The sequence below is a fragment of the Coturnix japonica genome, chromosome 1 (assembly GCF_054131305.1).
Source record: "Coturnix japonica strain WE chromosome 1, WE-NBRP24, whole genome shotgun sequence".
Lineage (NCBI taxonomy): Eukaryota > Metazoa > Chordata > Aves > Galliformes > Phasianidae > Coturnix > Coturnix japonica.
In genome coordinates, this window is record NC_140663.1 from 127,309,134 (window position 1) to 127,328,763 (window position 19,630).

A 19,630-nucleotide genomic window follows, 5' to 3' on the forward strand; every position below is an offset into this window, starting at 1 on the left:
AAGCTCTTTGAGTAGAGAGACAGAAATCGGTCTTCTCCTTAGCTTTAAACTAAAAAGCCTTAAATAGAATGCATTTTGAACTTCTGGAAAAGTTTGCCCTTATCATTAATGTCAGTATCTCAAGGGTCTACATTTTGAAATTACTTTTAAGAAAGAAAGCAGCAAGAACAAACCAGAGTTCGGAGTTTCTGATTAGCAGCCAAAATTGTGTGCACAGGTAAAATATTCTCAAATGTCCTTTTCCTGTAAGAAGGGAAACAATGAAATAATGACAGAAGTAGGAACTGTTCACACAATTTCCTCAGGGCTCTTTCTCAAATTTGTGTACAACTACCAAAATGGGTTGTAATTCAGAGACTGGAGGTGGGAGTCCTGTCCTCTTTCTTAAAATTAACTGTGGAAGTCTAGCCCAGTGTATGCCAACCATACGTAGTCAACAAGGAGTACTAAATACTGACAAAGACAAAGAGCAATTCAGCGCCGTCTGTCAAAGTAAAAAAGAAAAAAAAAAAAGGTTATCTGCAGGCAGCTGTTTCTTTCAAGCATTTAGCATTTTCTTATCTTACTTAAGATGGAGTTAATACCACTCAGGATAAACACTGGAAACTTTAGTATGAACACAGTGATTTACTTTTTCTACTATTCTGTGCAATGGCAAAAAAAAAAAATAAATAAATGAGTATCCATTATGTGCTCTACTACTAATATAGAATAAGAGGACTCAGAACTGTGGGACACAGACAGAGCCCAGTTGTACAAGTTTAATATCTAGGACCTAATCTCTTTGCATCAATTAATAAAATGGATTCTGGCTGACTTTTGTGTCATTCACCTCACTTGGTGCTCAAGGAAGACATGTAAAAGCCATTTGGAATATAAATTTTTAACAATACTGATAGTGATCAAGGGCCTATACTGGGTAATGAACTAAGCTTATATTTCTTGTTCAGTGAAGCAGAATGCAGCTGTTCAGGCATGGTAAGGGAAAAAAAAAGCGTCACAAAGGTTCTGTTTCATTCATTCTGAACACTTCTATTTTGGTACCATCCTCTTCAAATGAGTGTCTCTACCATTAACATTTAGTAAATTAGTTTGAAAAATAGCATTTTTTTTTTTTTTTTTCTCTCTTTAATGAGGTTTGTTAAATTTCTAAGCCACACTCAGTGCTTTGCTTTGCCTGTATTTTAATTTCCTGGGGCAAGGAAGAGTTTGTGAACTTCCACCTTAGAAATTAAGGTACATGTGTCACACATAAGTCTTGTGTCTGGATCCCTGCTTAGCAGTGGAGACTGTTAGGTCTTGTCATTCAGGTACACTGTCACTCGTACAAGATCCAGAATGGCTTCAGTGAATTTAAAGGTTGCTAACTCATCCAAACAACTGACTTTTCTGGGAGATCATTCTGATGAGGAACCTTTTTTACCATGAAAGCTTCAGTTCTTGGCAATGTAATTGCATTGTCTAGTAATGTTCACCCTTTTGTAACTGGCATAAAGACATTATGAATAACTATTGTAAACTTTAGATCAAATTTGTAGTGTTGGCTGATGCAGCACTGCACAGATGCAATATTTATGTTTGTGGATTTTTCTGTAGGACTTATTGCTGCAAATCTGAATTCTCTTTGTTCAGTAGTGGTGTTCAGTTCTTTCTGTCTTTTTTGCCACTGGAGAGTGCAACATCATGATCATTTGTGAATTGGAAAAAAATGCAGCAAATCATTTCAGAGTCTCATGAGCAAGTTAAGCAGGTTAAGCAGAGCGTTAGTGAGGATGCCCACTTTGCAGTCCACTGGTAGGTCATCACACTGAGTGGCCTTTTTGTCTTTATTGTCTGCTATGCAGTAATATCAGTCAATTTTGTTATAGAACAGTGCATTGGTATGCACCATGATACCTTAAATGCTTGCAATGAGAGCAAGTGACAGTCATACTGCTGTTAAAAAGCAATATTGCATTAAAGTAGATGTAAGTTGGTAACACTGTACCAATTTATACCAAGTAGTAATCTCAGTATTGTGTAGATAGTAGCTTTGGTCCTAGAGCTGGAAGCTGTATTTCTGATGGATAGAATAATTACGATGAGCATTTTTGTTTGTCATCATTTTGAGAGCGCTTTTAACACAAATTCATAAAAATGGTAATGACTAATTTCTAGTAAAGAATGAAGGTCATCAACAAAGCTTTAAATCTTTTTAGCAGTTTTGGTAATCATCAAATTCTATATTAAAGATGCCTTAACAATTGTGCAAATATATTAAAGCATTAAAAAACTCATTTTATTAATGTATAGCTAGATGAAAAATAAAAGAAAATTTTATGTCCTGAATGTCAGAGACAAACCTTGGGCTTTCAATAACCCGTGTCCACAAGAAATGGAGGAACTTGGAATCTTAATATTTCTGTAAAGTTACTTCTGTGAAGTTTGAACATCAGTAGAACTACAAATAAAGGTTTGATTTTTATTTATCATTTACTGTTGTATTAATTTATTACTTTATTTCTTATAAGTACTCTTTGTCTTCAAACGTAACCCCAAATGAACTGTGCTTCTAACTACAATTCAGTGGGGGCATTTAAATGTATCATCTTTTTGCTTTTTTGCCCACCTATCTGATAATGAAGTACAGTTTGGAATAATTTATGGCAGTCTCAGAATTATGCTGAATAATTAATCCATTCTTAAATCCTGCTGATGTAAGAGATTGATTATTCTGTAAGAAATGACCAGAACTGAGAGTCCACTAATGATCTTCCTGGCAAACTGCATATGTTGGATTTGGTGTATATCACCTAGGGATTTGCCTAGATGTGAGTAGATATTTGGGACTGTGTTAGAAATTGTAGGCTATTTGAATTGTATCAGTACAGTGCAATATTGGTAGTATCCGACTTTCATAATATGAATGAACTAAATATCTGTATATATTAAATATATAGTAAATGTTAATAGAGTACTATGTGCTACCCCTTTTACTGGTGTTTCGTTGCTGCTGTTTGGCTTCGTTGTCTGTGGTGTTCCTCTTTAATACTGAAAATACAGAAAATAAATTGGATAATGTTAGGTTTCTTCAGATGCATATAGGCACTCAACTAGTTAGCCTAGACTAGAGAGAAATGAGCATGTCTAGGATATGGTGCAAATTTCTGATCTTGGGTTTATCTGGTATTTTTTCTGGTATTCACAGGGTCAGTCTAAAACTCATCCATAGCAAGGTGCAGAATTAAAGAATTTTATCAGGACCCCGACAGAAAAACAGAGAATAAACTGAAGTTAAAGCAGAAGCAGCTGTTAAAGTTAAACCATAGTACCACCAGTTCTCCTGGCTGCAGAATAAGCAACACTGTACATGCTAAACAGCAGTCAGTGTGGTACATGTCACAGAGTTGGACTGTGAGAATGATAAAGCGTTTGGTGTTTCTGGGACTCACTGACACAGTGTGCAGCTGAGTATAGGAGAAAAATTTGAACAGACTTCTCAGTGGTTGTTGAGATGTCTAGCCTGGTTCATTATTTAGAAGGAAAAATATCAGTGTTTTCTGGGCATCTTTTAAGCTTTATAATGCAACCCTCATTTTTTGAAGCAATTATAAGTGGATGTAAATTCTGGTGCCATTTCAGTGAAGTCAGCTGAATTATTTGTGTTTGTCATATACTTGGAGTTATGCGGGGCAGGCATGAAAAGGGGTCCCTTGAGTGGTGGGATGTAACTCTAATAAAATACACAAATACAGGTACATAATGGTGGCACGGTCAGTTTTATGGCTGACAGTTTGTAGCTTCAGAAACTGTGGTGTCCAAGCTGAATAATCTTTCAGTTTTATACTTCAGATATGGAATGTATAAATCTTAATGGAACTTCCTACATGGAGTTTATTTTTTTGTTCAATAGAGTACATTGATATATTTTTAGGTTTTTTCAAAGAGAACCTTAAGGTATTTTTTTCTCTCCATTTCTACATGTATACTAGGGGTGTTTTCCACCTTTTTTTTTTTCTTTTTTTTTTTTCCTATTTAGATTTATTTTCTCAGGCAACTACAAATATGTAGGACACCTGCAAACACAATTGTGGCTGAACTGTTCTGGCATTTCCAGTCATTTTCTTTATTTTAACTTAAAGAAATATTTGTGAATTTTAAAAATGTTTATTATTTCATTTCCAGATTGCATGCCACTTGTGGTACCTTTCGACTGACATTCAGATTCCACTGTCTGAATCCGGCATTTCTCATCCTTTAGAGTTAACTAAACATTTGTTGAATCACAAAATAACCCTGTTACTCTATGTTATCTTAACAATACTTATGCATATTTTACATCTGTGAATTTAAAAGCTCTTGCTGTTTCTAATGATGCTCCCACAGAACATAAATACCACAGTACAGGGTACCACCTAAAAAAATGGATTATAAAAATAAGTAAAATAATATTTGAGTACAAATATGAATATTGAAGGTACATGAGCCGTATCCCAAGAAGATCCCCAAATCTCTGTGCCCGTAACAATAACGTTAATTGTTATATTACTTGTTAATGTTAACAGTAACATTAACTGTTTTCAGAACTTTGTTGTATCAACCAAAACAGTTCTTGAGTACTTCACAATTTGCTGACAACTCCTAATGACAACAATAATGGACCTGGATTTATATATGGTAGTAAGAACTCCTCTCCTCCTGCTGCAGAAATAAACCTGTTAAAAGAAAATATTATCAGCCACTAATCCCTTCAATAATCCTTATACATTGAAAGCCTTTTAAGGAAATACCTATTAGAATGTTAACTCTACTAAATTAATACAAACAGGCAATATTTAAAATAAGCATTTTAAGCAAGTAACTGTGCACACATTAGTTTGTGCTAATAGCACTGTGCAGGAAGTTTGAATTATCTAATTATGGTGCAAATTGTCATATGGGTAGATTAATTTTGCTGTATAGCTTTAAAATCACTTCTGTGCATTCACAGATTAATTAAATATAACTATGTGCTTTTGGTCCCTAGAAAATATAATTAGTTGCTTTTGACTGCTTCTATGTCTGCTCATCGAGCATGTATAAATGCAGCCCAACTGCCCCACAATCAGAAGACATGGTGACCCTCCTGCTGTTTTTTTCATTCTGTGGTTCTGCAGCTGTTAAATTCTTTCCACTCAACTCAGACATTCATGGCACCCTTTTTCTCCTTAGCTACATCCTGATATTCTTTACAATTTAATCTTCAGCACAAGAATCTGTAATGAGACCTCCTGAAGCTAGACTTCATAGTCAGACAGAATGATAGTAGGTGGTTAATACTGGAGACATCTGAGAGCAAACAAAATCCCATGCAAAGGATATGTAGGTTAATTACTGGAAATTTGTGGGCTTTTTTTGTTTGTTTTTGTTTTTCTTAGATCAGTGTTGCATTAATTTAACGTCATTGATTGCAGAACTATCCCTGCTGCACTCTACAGTAAATGAGAACAGAAACTGTTCTAGTACTGATATAGTAGTTCAAGGGAGCAACCTTCAGATGTCTTGGAAAATGCTGATTTTTCAGCAGTACAATTTGTCTAATTGTTACATATTATGAGCCACAAGTATCCCCACTGCCCTGAGCTATACTTTTCCTGGTGTTCAGAGGGCACAAGAGAAACTCTCGAAGAGATAGTAATGATCTTGCAGAAAAACTGTTCTGCCTGTATGGATTAAGAAGGTCCCCAAAACCTTCCTCACAATTCCATTTTGCCTTTTCTGAATTCCTAGTAAACCATCTCAGAAGGACTTTGTATGTTTCTGTTATTTGGTTGCACAAAAGAGAAAAAAATAAGCAATGAAGAAACAATGAATTGTCTGGATGGAACATCAGTTCAATTCCTCTTTCCTTTAACTCTGGTTTTGCATTCTGCTTCGATCTCGGTGTACTTCCACATAGACTTGGAATTGCTTTCCTGGTAACCAGACTGCCAAGGAAGAAGCAGTCCCTCTAGTAACAGGAGACCAAATGGGAAACTGTGCAAGCCCAGTTTGGCTACAATATTGCAGCTCACAGTCATGTCACCTTTCTGAAAAGGCCTTGTGTATTTTTTCAGGAAAAGCCCGTGCCACGATTCATTTTGCTTTACACAACCTATTTGCAGGTTTTCAGTCTTTCAAAAATTGAGACAAGAACCAGGCCCAAGCATGTCCTTTTCTGTGGACCATTTTAAAAGCCATTCATAATTTGATCTCCCTTGTAATGTCATGTCCACGACTGTTCAGATCTGTCTGTCAGCAGTCACGGCCTCGTCCTGTGCCCTTGAAAGATGGCTTTCTATCCTGACCTGCCCAATGCTGGCCTGCTGGTGAGGCCCAGCCATAAAGTTCTTGGAAGCCATATGTGCAGAACTATGGTAATCACCAAAGCCTTACAGGGATAGGTAATAATAGGTAATAGGTAATAGGTAATAGTCTTGTGCGGGTTGGAAGGGACCTTAGAGATCACCGAGTCCAACCCCCGGGATTCAAGCCTCTGTGCTGCAGAGCGGCACTTCTACCACCTGCGCCACAGAGAAGATTGGCCCTGGTGTTGCAACGCGGCATTCCTACCACTGCGCCACCAGGGCACACAAAGTGATCTTAAAAAAGTCATCTTCTGATTCCTTATACCATGAGCAGCCAGGTGTTGTTCAGACTCACAGGGCAGGTTTTTCCTCTGAGATAGGAAACAGCAGAAATTTACCTATCTGTTCAGTCATGGTTAAACTCCCACTTCCAGAAATTCCTTTGTTGTGATCTCTGTAATTTTTATTTTCATAAATAGCTTTTGATTTTCTATGATTCTGGACGTTTAAGTTTTGTGGGACTTTTTTTACTGATGCCCTGTTTTTCCATGTCAGTGTCTCTGGAGAAGGGAAACTGGTTTCATTACACACCATTACTGTATCATCTCTATTATACAGAATCAAGACTGAAAACGCTAAGTAAGTTTGTTCCATAGTCAATATGTTGTGTATACAGGGAAGTGTTTTCATGCTCTGTGTGTGTTTCTAGGGAGGGCCCAAGCATGAAAAGGAAGTTAGCTATGGAAAAGGCTTTTATACCTGGAGGTATATGTAAACATGTATAGAATTGAAACTTTTTGTGTAACAAGAATTATAGTCTGTTCGTTGCTAGTGTATTTCTGATTCAGTGACAGTTTTTTCCACTTCTTTTAGTAGATACATTTTTACATTGTTTTATCTAGATTGAATGGGAATTTCAGCTTTAAGTAAGATGATGCAGAAGTATTGTAATGTAAATCTTTAGCAGGTGTTGTGAATTCACTTTTCATGTGCATAGCTGAATCCACTAATCTCAAGAGCTGAACATTCTGTTTATTATTCTGCTGCCACATTGTCTGAGATGAGGAAACCCTTGCTTAATTACATGAAATATATGAATAAATATTCTAGGATTAAGGAATACGTCTTCATTATTTCTTCTCTCCAGGAATTTAGATTTAGGTATCTAGAAAAGAGTGCGGATGAGAAAACGTAATGCAAAAGAACCCATAACATTTAGGAAATTTTAAAATAATAATAATAAAAAAATCCTTATAAGTCTGTCTTGTAAGTATGTCACCCATCACAAAATAGTTTCTTTATATGAGATTTTAATTTTATATATTATTTAGTCTAAAGTAAAATATTCCAAATGGACTTTTCCTGCACAAGGTTACTCCAATTCAGTGAATTTCACTGCCCAGATCCCCTGTCAAAAGTCTGTGTTGAGCTCCGTATGAGACAAATGGCTGACCCACACATAGCTCTCTGTAAAACATTGGCCTGCAGATTTTCTGAGTCATTTCCATTTCTGTTTCTTGGTCCTTAATATTGCTATTTTGTCTCATTTATATAACATTTATGCCACCTACATATATTTTCCCTTTTCCATAGGTAAGTTAAAGTATGCTATACATGGTCCTGTGTCTTTGTATAAGAAATGAAATTTTAATCGTTGAAGGAGGAAATCAGAATATCTCTTTCTCTCTTTCTTTCTTTCTTTCTTTCTTTCTTTCTTTCTTTCTTTCTTTCTTTCTTTCTTTCTTTCTTTCTTTCTTTCTTTCTTTCTTTCTTTCTTTCTTGTTCTTTTTTTCAAGAATGACTTAAATTTTATTGTCTTTTGTAATTGTAATTGGTCTTCACATCTAGCCATTTAGTCCTGCATTGCTTAATAGTTTGTTGTAGATTACACTAATGCAGTAGGCAGGTACTGTGAAGTTTTGGTGTATTGCCATGTATTCTTCATCATCATTCCATACCTGTCAGGCAAATTGCACTTCATGCATGTATTTTCATGTCTGCACCAATTTGGATTATCTCTGTAAGTATGTATGAAGCAGACTCGGTCCAAAAATGGTTGTTTCATGTAGAGGTGAATCTTATTGCCCTTTTATACTCCTATCAAAAAAAGCCACAAATGCAATCTATTTTGTCTGCCATAATCTGTTCTTTATAGTCTTCATTTTCTTCATGCCATTCACAGATTTATTCTGACCAAAATTTTGAATACCCGATTTGGATGTTACTATGTTAATCGTGCTGAAGAACAAGATATTTGTGTGTGTCATTGTATATTATATAGATATTTGGCTGAACAACTTTTATTATCTTGTTTTGGAAACTAAAATAGTCTATTTATCCTTCTCTAATTATCTGGAATTTCCCTTGTCCTCATATATCAAAAATAATTAGGTTCTTTAATTAAAAAAGGAAAAAAAAAAAGAAAGAAAAAAGGTATAACAGAGAACTAGAATGAGCGTGTATCCTTTGTACATATATAACATGAATCAAAATTCCATCCTATTCTGTAACAGTGGCTGTCTTTACAAGATTTGTATCACTTGAAAAATTTCCGGACATCTTGTATTTACCCTCTTTCTTCAGTAAATAGGTCCTCTAGATATTTCAGCTCTTACTTGATAGATTTTTCAAATACACACCGTGCCTAACCCGCTCTCCCCATCCTCCTCAAATCCAAACAAACAAAACTAAAGATCTTGAGTTATAAGCATATAGTGACAAGTATTGCAAACAAAGTCCATCTCTTTCACATATTTCACAGACATAATAATACATCAAGCTGTTACTGGTTGTCAAAGAAAGAAAAGAATAAGTTTAGGAAGGAAGAGAAGAAAATTCAGCGGGACAATGCAACCTGTTTTTATTCCTCTGTGGTGATGATTTTTGCATTTCTTTTAGCATGATCCAGGTTAATTTGGATTTCCTTCTTTTATTAGCTACCTTATGAATAGATCTTACTGAATCATGCTATTTTGACTTTGCAAACAGAATACGTTGTAGTAAACACAGGAAAGAGCAAACTGCAACAGAGTGAGTGGCACTGTCAGGACCAACTTTTTTTGTGCATAAGCTGTGTTTGGTTATTTAACACTTAAAACTACATTACTCAAAATTGCTATAAGGCAGCTTCAGTGTCTGCCATATGTGATTTTTGTTGTATGAGGAAAAAAACGTAGAGAGAAGGAGTTGCTTCTTATCCTCTGACTGAGGACATTGGACTGCTGTTGGTAGGTATCTCTGACTTTGTCATTTTGAAAGGCCTTACAAAAAGAATAGCATATACTAAAGAAATAAAGTAGTTCAGAGGCTTCAGTTCAAGGACGTCTATGTGGTATATGTAAGCTGTTGGTTTGGAGCTGCTTGTTTTTGTGCCCTTTGTACTTGCAGTGTTCTTTCCATTAGTATCTTCTATCACGTTGATGTGCAATTGAAATCAAGTGTGTGGTGTTTATTCCAGCGCTTAAAGATTTGGTGTGCATACAGAACTGGGAGTACAGCCCCACAGCCTGTTTGTTCACACTGCGTGTAAATCAATTAGAGCACTGAGCCTGAGAGCATTACTGGGGGTTACTGTGCCATAACCTGAATTCAGGAATACTCCGTCTCAGGTAAAAAACAGCCTGCTGAGCCTTGTCAGCTGTGCACTTAGGGAAGTGAGGGAGAAAATGATCAGATAAAAAGCGTCAATGAGAAGTGAAAGAGAAGAGGTCAGAGCACAGTTTCTGAAACACCAGAGGGTGCCAGCCAGGCAGTCCACACTAACAGTGCCAGCCTGTTTAGCCTTAATGTTTTTCTTCTGTTTAGATGTGTAAAAATGACAGATTAGAAAGAGAAGGGTGCTAAGGACAAAGGTGAGGAAATCACACACTCATTTCCTATTGAAAGGATGGAGCTGGGGAGAGCTCCCTGATGATAACTTGTAAATGGAAGGAGAACACAAGCAAAGAGGTCTTGCTTTTCCTAATGCACACTGCATTAGTGTTTGCACGGTGATGGAGGTGTGCTGATTCAATATAATCCTTTAAATCTGCTTGGTTTGTATTCTGTTTTGGATCCATTAGTAAATGATTTGCTCTGGCTAGGCCATGAAATGTTACTTTTTATCAGCTTCTTGACTTGTCTAGGAAAGGAGTACACAGTCTAACAATAGTTATCTGTGCTAGAATCAGGAGTGTACTCTGTCTTTATACTCAGAGGAAAGAAACAGTCTTACACTACACAGTTCATCTGACCTATTTTAGGTGTCAGAATTACAACAGGATATCTCAAATTGTGTCTTCCATTGTCTCTTAAGAGAGTCTGCACAATGAATTCACCAGTGGATGTTTTGCTGAAGTGTATTTTACCTGACTTGAGTTTTTTTGTTATCAAGATAGCTCACTTGGTCCCTAAGGATCCTCTCTGATGCCTTCTAATATTCTCTGTGTTATTTATTTGGGGCAAAATATACGATCTGTCGGTGAGATGAAGCCTGGTATTTAACTGGATTATTAGTTCACCTGAATGAACTAGGGCTTTGTTGGTAGCAGAATTCTCTAGTAAGGGAAGGTTTCAAAGACTTTCAAGATTGCATTTCCCTTGAAGCAAGCCCCGGTATTTGCACATAACTCAAATTTATCTATGCAAGCCTGCATCATAAATTCAGTATTTTTATTACCATTTTCTGTGATACACTAAATATGACAAATGGTGTGTTCTTTTTCCTATTTTTGAGATCATGAAAGCGTTAAGTTTAACAGGACATTAAATTATCTTGTCTACACAGTAACACAAGCTTCTATTCACGTTAGAAACTATCTGTTATTCTGTGTTTTGATAATATTGTTGCTGATTGTAAGGTTTTATTTCTTCTTATACATTGCAAGTCTTTTATTAATTTTGTTTTGCTTCCTTTTTAACACTATACTTATTGAGGGTACCAACAAAGTTAAAATATAAAAAGTTCCTAAACCATAAGTGAAGAAATGTTTAATGCTTTAGCTAATTTAAAATTAGGTAAAAAAAATGGGGGAAAAAGAAACACAAATTAGCTTATCATTATACTTTCACTTTTGTCTATGACAAACTTGGGCTGCCACCAACACGTGTGTGGTTTGCTCATTCCATTTTAGCCATTCCCTTTACTTCCCTGGTCTCAGCACTAGAGAATGAAATCAGGGGACCATTCTGGCTATAAATATACCTACAGATTTTGTGGTGCTTTTTTTGTTTGTTTGTTTTGTTTTGTTTCTTTTTAAACAGCCTTAGACAAGATAAAATTAATTGATCAGAAATGACAGATGGTAATACCAAACCTGAAGGTACTTTTTCATTCTGAGTGCTTAGATAAGACAACATATCTGAAAAATATAGGTAAGAGAAACAAGGACATTCTCTTAGTCCCCACTCAGCAGATGAGTTAGTTGGTCAGATAAGTAGACCTAAGGGTGAGAGCCCTCAGAGCTACTGAAAATATAGCCTGGGCTTCTCTTCGGTGGTCAGCAGAGAAGAGCGCCTCCAGAGGGCAATCTCTTCTCATTTTAAGAATAATGTCTAGGATGCTCATGGAAGGTCAGTGGTGGAAGTACATGTCTTCACAGCCTGTTCTGAGAACTATGTGACTAACTCAGACTAGGAATGCATATTTTCAGTTACTAACCTACTGAGAGGTAAAGTGTTTTCAAAATTGCTTCCTGTATTACCAAAGGAAGTTTGTGGCAGAACTGGGAAGTAAATTTAAATGTCCATACTTAGCTCTTTATCTGCTACCACAGCCACTAGCCTACACTCCTCTGACACAATACCTCTCTGAGGGGTAGAATTTAATTGTGGACAGTGATGGGACTTTCAGGGTGAAGCAATGGAATTTCAGAGGTGCAAAAAAATAAAATAAAATAAAATAAAATTAAAAAAAAATCAGTAGACCTTTTTTTTGTCTGGCCTTTTGTATAATACAAATTGTGAACAGTGTTTCTGAGTCCTATGATTTGGATGGTTGTAAAGTAAATGTGAACCAAACTTAGAATTTCAGCCTTTTAAATTCTGATTTGATGCTGCTTCAGGAATAAAATACGTTTCTCTGGGTTCTTCCTGTGAGTGAGTTTCAGGCTGGCAATGTTCACAATTTTTTCATTATGGATTGTGAGTCAATGCTGAGTAATCATCTTTGTTTCAGTCGGCAGTTACTGAGCTTTCCAGTTTTTGTCTCACTAATACCTGTGATCTTCCATGATTTCTAAGAAAATCCAGTTGACACCAATATAGAAACAAGAGGGCTACAGCCTTGATAACAATCCATCAAGCAAATGTCTTTGTGACCATGGTTGAGCTACTGAGAAATTAGAGTTCCAAATTTTCTACTGTGAATGTTAGGCTAATTAGAAGGGTCTCTGGTGAAGTTTGGCCCCTTTGAATCAGCATTCCTCCAAACATTTATTTGGCAGAGAAACAATCCCTCACACATATCATTTACTAGCATAGGCTTAGGAATAAAATCCTCAGCAGGATTTCTACCAAACCAGTTGACATTTCGATACTGCAAGAGCTCTGTGCAGCTCAAAGACTCCAGACGTGTAGGTTCAGTTTGGTTTCACAGCAATTTGCCTGAGGAAATTGCTCTAGAGGTGGTATGGCTTCTGGGACCACTGATGTCCATGGAGTCATTCCAACGCTGCAGCTCTGCATGCCATGGTATGTGAGTGGGCTCAGAACAGCAAGTCTGGGTTCTACCAGAGTTATGGGTCCATTCAGCTGCTGAAGTACTAAACAAATACAGTGTCAAGAAAAGTAGCTAGCACACTAACTTCAGAATGTAACCTTGTTTCATTGGTAGATTAATCATAAGTGACACTTTTGCAAAATCTTTCAAAAATTGGCTGTTTTCAATGAAAAAAAATTCCAACTCATTACATGCAGTTATATATAGGCTGAGATATGCCTTCAAGAATGGATAGTAATATGTGTTATCAAAATGTGGAAAGTTCATGGGTTTCCCTGGTATTATGTTGTAATAAGTTAAAATTTAAATGTTGTACATTATTTGACTTTGTGTAAATCGTTTCCTACATTGTTTCTTTTAATCTGGTACACAGAAGTGCATTTTAACACCTACTGTTAAACACTTTGAAGGTGATGCTCTAATTAAATATCTTCTTGACCTTTCCAGTAGTGTAAATGATCATGTTCTTTCTAGTCTCTTTGTTACAAGATGTTTCATTCAAATACTTCAAAATGAAGAAAATTTTCTTTTTAGATTGATGGAAAGCAGTTTTATCATTGCAATATTCTTCTCAGTTACTTCTTAATAGCCATGTCATGTGACACATACTAAAAAACTACTTTCTTCCTTTCAGTGTCCCAATTCAGTACCAATGAAATCAGTCAGTAAGGCTTTGCACTCTTTCTGTTTGATTTTCAGAGAGGCATCAAAAGAGCTGACAAGAAGCAAATCTCAGTTTTAGGCCTCACTTGTTCCACACTGCTGTTAACCAAGGTCATGTCATTAAAGGTTTAAAGTGGTTGTCCTCCTTGTTTACTTCACTCCTAGAAGAATCCTCAGCTCCCAGTTTGGATATCAAAGTGTTGAAAGTCAAAGAAAAACTTACAGTGTCTGCAAAAATGTCAACCAGACCTACATTAGAGTAACTGTACTTCTGATTTTTCTAGGTATAAAGATTTGGCTGATACAGCAGCAGGAGAGAAGAAGTTGTCTGCCAAGGAGAGATGTCGTCTTGTTCTCCAGCAGTGTGAATTACAAGGCTGGCAGGTTTGTGATCTACAAAGTAATTAAAATATCATTCTTTAAACAAGCTAGCTGAGTCACTTCCATTGTGGCAAGCCACCAGATCCTTTGCAACAGTATATTCTTTTGACATTTAATATATGCTTTGGAGTAGAATCAAGATGATTTTCTGAGTTTTCTAGCAAATGAGTAGCTGTGATCATTGTGTCAAAAACTCAGTGTATTCTTGTGGGAAGAAAAAGAGTTCAATTAAGCACGCACTCTTCATAAATCTGTATCCAGATTTTTTAAGGTATCTGGTGAACTCATTTTAAGGCTTGAATGGTTCCTGAATTATAAAACAAACAAACAAACAAAAACAATAAACAATTGCTTCATGTAAAATTCTATAATAAATATTGTACTAGATGCTGTGGCAATAAGGGGTATGCAAAACATTTTCTTTAAACTTCCGAACTTGTCAGTGCCTGCATAGGCACCAGTGCCTGGACTTAGACAGAGCTGTGTAGCTAGGTTCACTGTACATCAGGTACAAAACAAACAAACAAACAAACAAAAACAACCAAATGACAAGCACCAAACAGTGAATAAGAAGCTCTCAGCTTTCCATCCCAACTTTTCAGCCTGTTTATACCACCAGAAGAAGGATTGTGATGTGACCTTCACATGGAAAGAATACTCTGTCATCTTCTTAGAGTAATTTAGCATCATCGATTCCTTACCATTTGCATTTTCTAAAATATGGTGTTGCCTTTCACACTCTCTAAGCTGATGTACGGAAAGGAAGCTTTCTGTGATTCAAAATGCAGCACATTCTCCTAGGCAATGCCACTTCAGGCTCAGGTCTTTTCCAAATCTAGGACTGAAATTTATAACAAAAAATATGGTCCAGACCAATTTCAGAAGCAGGTGTGGAGTCTAAGGACTGGCCAGTTGTTAGGATGCTTGTATATGATTATGGAGTATTAGTTTAGAGGAACAGGTCAACATATCTTCTAATTCATGTGCAATCTCTAAGCATTGAGATGGACAGAAAATGTTCTTAATGTAAATAACAGAAAATGTTATTAATGTAAATAAATAAATAAATAAATAAATAAATAAATAGACAGGGAGAAGGAGGGGGAAACAAGGTAAGGAAAAGAAGAACTAGGAACCCAGGGTGATGCCAGCTAGTAAAGCCAGAGGAAAAAAGTCATTCTATAGTGCATCAGTAAAAATCATCCAAGAGATATGGGTTTACATATATAACCAGTTTGTTCAGCCACTGTTGCCAGCAGTAACTACTGCAAACAATTTACTGCTGGAATTGAAAATCTGTTTGATGCTGGGCTGCATGAATAAGTCAAAGAACGTCTTCCCCAATACCATTAGCTGCACTTCCCTGAAGAGCTGTTGCAGATTTGGATTGATAAATCAGCCAAAAATAGATAGCTAAAATACCCACACTGAGAATGATGAAGTTTAGGAGAAAGCAACACACATCTGAAATCAGCCTCCTGCTTATGTGTCATCATCACAGGACAGGCGTTACAGTAAACTCCACACAAGGGTTGGGGAGAAGGAAAAATCTGGATGTTATATCTGGATGGGTATGCTATTTAACCTCCTGGTGACTGTGTACCTGACTATCTCATTTTGTGGGAAGTCATATTAACTTGAGGGGGAGGGGAAAGCAAGTCAGTGTTTTGAAGTGAGTTCCCAAAAAAAAGGAGTAAAGGAAATTGATTTTTTTGCATTTATTTCCTGCTTGACAATTTATCTTTCTTTTTCACATAACCTGTGTTTGGAGTGTGTTTTATCAGCTATCAGAATTTGAAACCTACTCACAGAACAGATTTATTCTCCTCTAAGTGCTGTGGCCTGTTCAAAAATTGAGGGCAAACAAAGAAGATCAAATACGAGAATCTGATTTTGGTTTATTTCTTTCTATTAGTCAAGCATTAGGGCAAACACTGTCAGCTAGCCAGGGTTTTGTGCTTGATTCGGCAGCTTCTGTGTCAGAGGGAAGCATTTATTAGAGAAGTGTTGATAGGTTTATGAAATGTTGCTATTCCTTGGGTAAGCTGAGCTGGAGATAACTAAACTGGGACAATAAAAGAGCTGTTTAATTGAAGCTGACATACAGTGTAGTTTCAACGATGCACTTAACTACTGAAATTATAAAAATGCAGAGCTACTAATGAAAGGCTGCTTTTGCATCCTAGTTCTCTGTGCAGCCTAGATGAACCATTCTTTCTGTTTAAATATATACCCAGTCATGACAAGCTTAGCTACTTGCTGACATTTTTAAGTGCAACTAATGTAAGAGAAAATCAGATTTGTAAATCAAAACAAGCCATTCCTGTTCCAGACAGAATGAAAATAATAGACTTGTTTAACCCCTGGAGAAGTCAACAAGAGTTTTTGGTGCTAATGTAAGAGAAGGGAGCAAGATGATATCTAGTAACTTCACTCAGATTGATTGGGAGTGTTGGCTGCTGCATTTTGAGCTACTCTCCAAAACATCTTAAGACCCTTATATTAGGAAATCTACATAATTTGCTCATTTATTGTCATGCAGTGATAAACTGGATAAAGAAAGCCTACCATGACTATCTTGCAAACATTAGCATACTGTGAGAGAAATCTGGAGCACAAGCGGTTCTTCTTGGCTGTTTTTACTGACAGAAGGAAACTTTCATTTATTTGGATTATCATTCCTCACACTGTTAAGCTTGCAAATATGAATTCAATAAAGGGGAGTTAGCTCATAGCTTACTGAGCTTTCTCATCAAACTTGGAACTTTACATTTTGTTTAGTTAAGGTCAGTGGTCTTCAGTTAACCCCTCAGTTGCTTTAGATGGAGCTTAACAGAATGCAAACAACTTGTGTTTTATATCTATTTGATTTGCTTTCCAAAGGCCACTTAAAGTGAATCTCTCAGCCTTTGACTGCTAGGAATACTTGTTGGGTTGAAAGATAGGACTATTTTAAATCTGTCTGAGCTTATCTTCTCAATTTTTAGCCTGTTTCTTCTAATCCACAATCATTTCTTCTTATAAGTAGCCTTTAATTCTGAACACAAGAGATCACACTGTTTGAAACCTGTGTTAAGTTTGAACGGTATGACCCGAAGACTCCTCAGATGTGAAATAAGCAGTAGAGAAAGGTCAGTCAGAATGTTTCTTCTGAAGCTCCAAATCAGCAGCAGGTAGCTGCATGGAAAAGACGTTTTGTTAGTTCCAGTCCATGTTTTTACAGCTGCAGACATTGTTAAAGTCATTTCTGGAGCCTCATAAATTGTATGCCAGCTTATTTGTTATTTAGTAATCTTAGCTGTGCTGGAAGTCTTTTTATTTATTTATTTATTTTTAAATGCTCTGCTTTGAGAGTCAGTTTTCTTTGAGGCAATTTTAAAATTGAGAATTAGATGCATTCTGTAGATTACATGGAAACAGACAATCCCAGAAGGCTTGCCAAACTAATGCTAAATGATTAAAAAACATCAGTGTTTATGTTTCACCATACTTTGAATTTTGTCAGCAAAATTATGTTGTCCAAGTAGTATATCATCCTGTTGTATTCTTGGAAATAATTGGCTGGTAGCAGAAATGACCAGAGAGTAAGTGTGGACCTCTCCAGTACTACCAAAGGGCTGGTCCAAACCAGCCTCCACCTGCAACTATTTTCTGCTACACAGTACAAGTACCATTGTGTCCCCTTGGCCTGATTATAGAATGGATCATTCCGTTTGTCCTCAGAACAGCTCTGTCTTATTTCCATTCTGATATTTTTTATCTCACATTTGGACTCCAAGTCAGTTTTTCTTCTTCAAAGTTGATTTTCTCTATTTGTATACCTGTTGAATCTTCTCTGTTCTTCACTTTCTTTTACTGTAGATATTTCACTTGATATTTGGTTCTGGTGTTCATTTCATTTTTGCCTGAATTTAGTTTTTCAGCCTCACACCTCAGGGTTTCACTTCTCTGCCATTGTTGTGCCTATTGCCTGCTGCCAGTGTTTCTTAGTTAACAAACAGAGACACTTCCATCTTCTTTTTTCAGTGCTATGTCCACTTTAAGAATTTCCTAAGAAAAGAATTCTAGGTTCGTGACATGCTTTGATGAAAAGCCAGGGTAGGATTTCTCCACTAATTATTCCCTATGTATATCTTTTCTCACTGTTCATTTCCTTTCCTGTGATGCAGTCCTTTTTTTCTGCTCACCAGCATGAAAAATTATGAAGTCTTCATGTTTTCTCGAAATAGGACTGTCAATTTTTCTGCCCTTTCCCAGAGAGATGAATGATAGTTTTTCTCCCTAAATTCTAAATCCTGACAAGCACTTGCATAAATGCCTAATGTCATATGCGTGAATACTGTACTACTCATACTTACATTAAGAGCATACATCAGCTTTGCCTAACTGTGGATTAAGTCAGCATGTACAGGGTCAGTAGCCTTCCAGAGACAAAGGAAGGCTCTTAAAATGTGTAAAGAAAAGCTAACGAATAAAGCAGAGAGTAAGCCTTTAAAAATAACTCTTCAGTCCTTGTTAAAGATCTGTGCCCTGTAAATGTGTTCATCGTTATAATATTTTTGCAGACATATACACTGCAGAAAGACACATTTTACAATAGTTCTAAGGCTTTTTTTTTCCCTACATTTCATTAATGCACTGTGAAAATGTGTGTCATTGTGTAAAATATCATTAGATTATAGTTCTCTGTCTTTTGTAGGTAGCTATTTTGAAAGTACTGCCAGAAACACACAGCACTCCCACAAATTGCCTTTTTTAAACTAAAGAACAGCTTTACAGATTCCCTTGACACCTATTAAGTATGAGCTAATACTGCCTCCATGCCACCTACACACCATCTCAGCATCCATTCCTAGTTTTGAATGTCTGTTCTTCTACATCCTACACCTTTTTTGTACAGGAAAAAAAAAAAAAGAAAAGAAAAAAAAAAGAAAAAAAAAAGAAAGAAGGAAGGAAGGAAGGAAGGAAGGAAGGAAGGAAGGAAGGAAGGAAGGAAGGAAGGAAGGAAGGAAGGAAGGAAGGAAGGAAGGAAGGAAGGAAGGAAGGAAGGAAGGAAGGAAGGAAGGAAGGAAGGAAGGAAGGAAGGAAGGAAGGAAGGAAGGAAGGAAGGAAGGAAGGAAGGAAGGAAGGAAGGAAGGAAGGAAGGAAGGAAGGAAGGAAGGAAGGAAGGAAGGAAGGAAGGAAGGAAGGAAGGAAGGAAGGGAGGAAGGGAGGAAGGGAGGAAGGGAGGAAGGGAGGAAGGGAGGAAGGGAGGAAGGGAGGAAGGGAGGAAGGGAGGAAGGGAGGAAGGGAGGAAGGGAGGAAGGGAGGAAGGGAGGAAGGGAGGGAGGGAGGGAGGGAGGGAGGGAGGGAGGGAGGGAGGGAGGGAGGGAGGAAAGAAAGAAAGAAAGAAAGAAAGAAAGAAAGAAAGAAAGAAAGAAAGAAAGAAAGAAAGAAAGAAAGAAAGAAAGAAAGAAAGAAAGAAAGAAAGAAAGAAAGAAAGAAAGGAAGGAAGGAAGGAAGAAAGGAAGAAAGAAAGAAAGAAAAAAAGAAAGAAAGAGAAAGAACTGCTCCCATCCTTTCTCCCATCCTTTCTTTCTCCTCC

General features: G+C 36.8%; 1 protein-coding gene across 7 annotated transcripts in view; it reads left to right on the forward strand.

Annotated features, from left to right (window-relative positions):
* MYO16 (myosin XVI) overlaps positions 1 to 19,630 on the forward strand; it is a 329,444-nt gene that overhangs the window by 248,262 nt on the left and 61,552 nt on the right. For all 7 annotated transcript variants that reach the window (XM_085552537.1, XM_085552506.1, XM_085552526.1 and 4 more), the window contains one exon: positions 13,950 to 14,049. In XM_085552537.1, the coding sequence (XP_085408663.1) occupies positions 13,950 to 14,049 (100 nt within the window). The remainder of the gene's footprint in view (positions 1 to 13,949; positions 14,050 to 19,630) is intronic.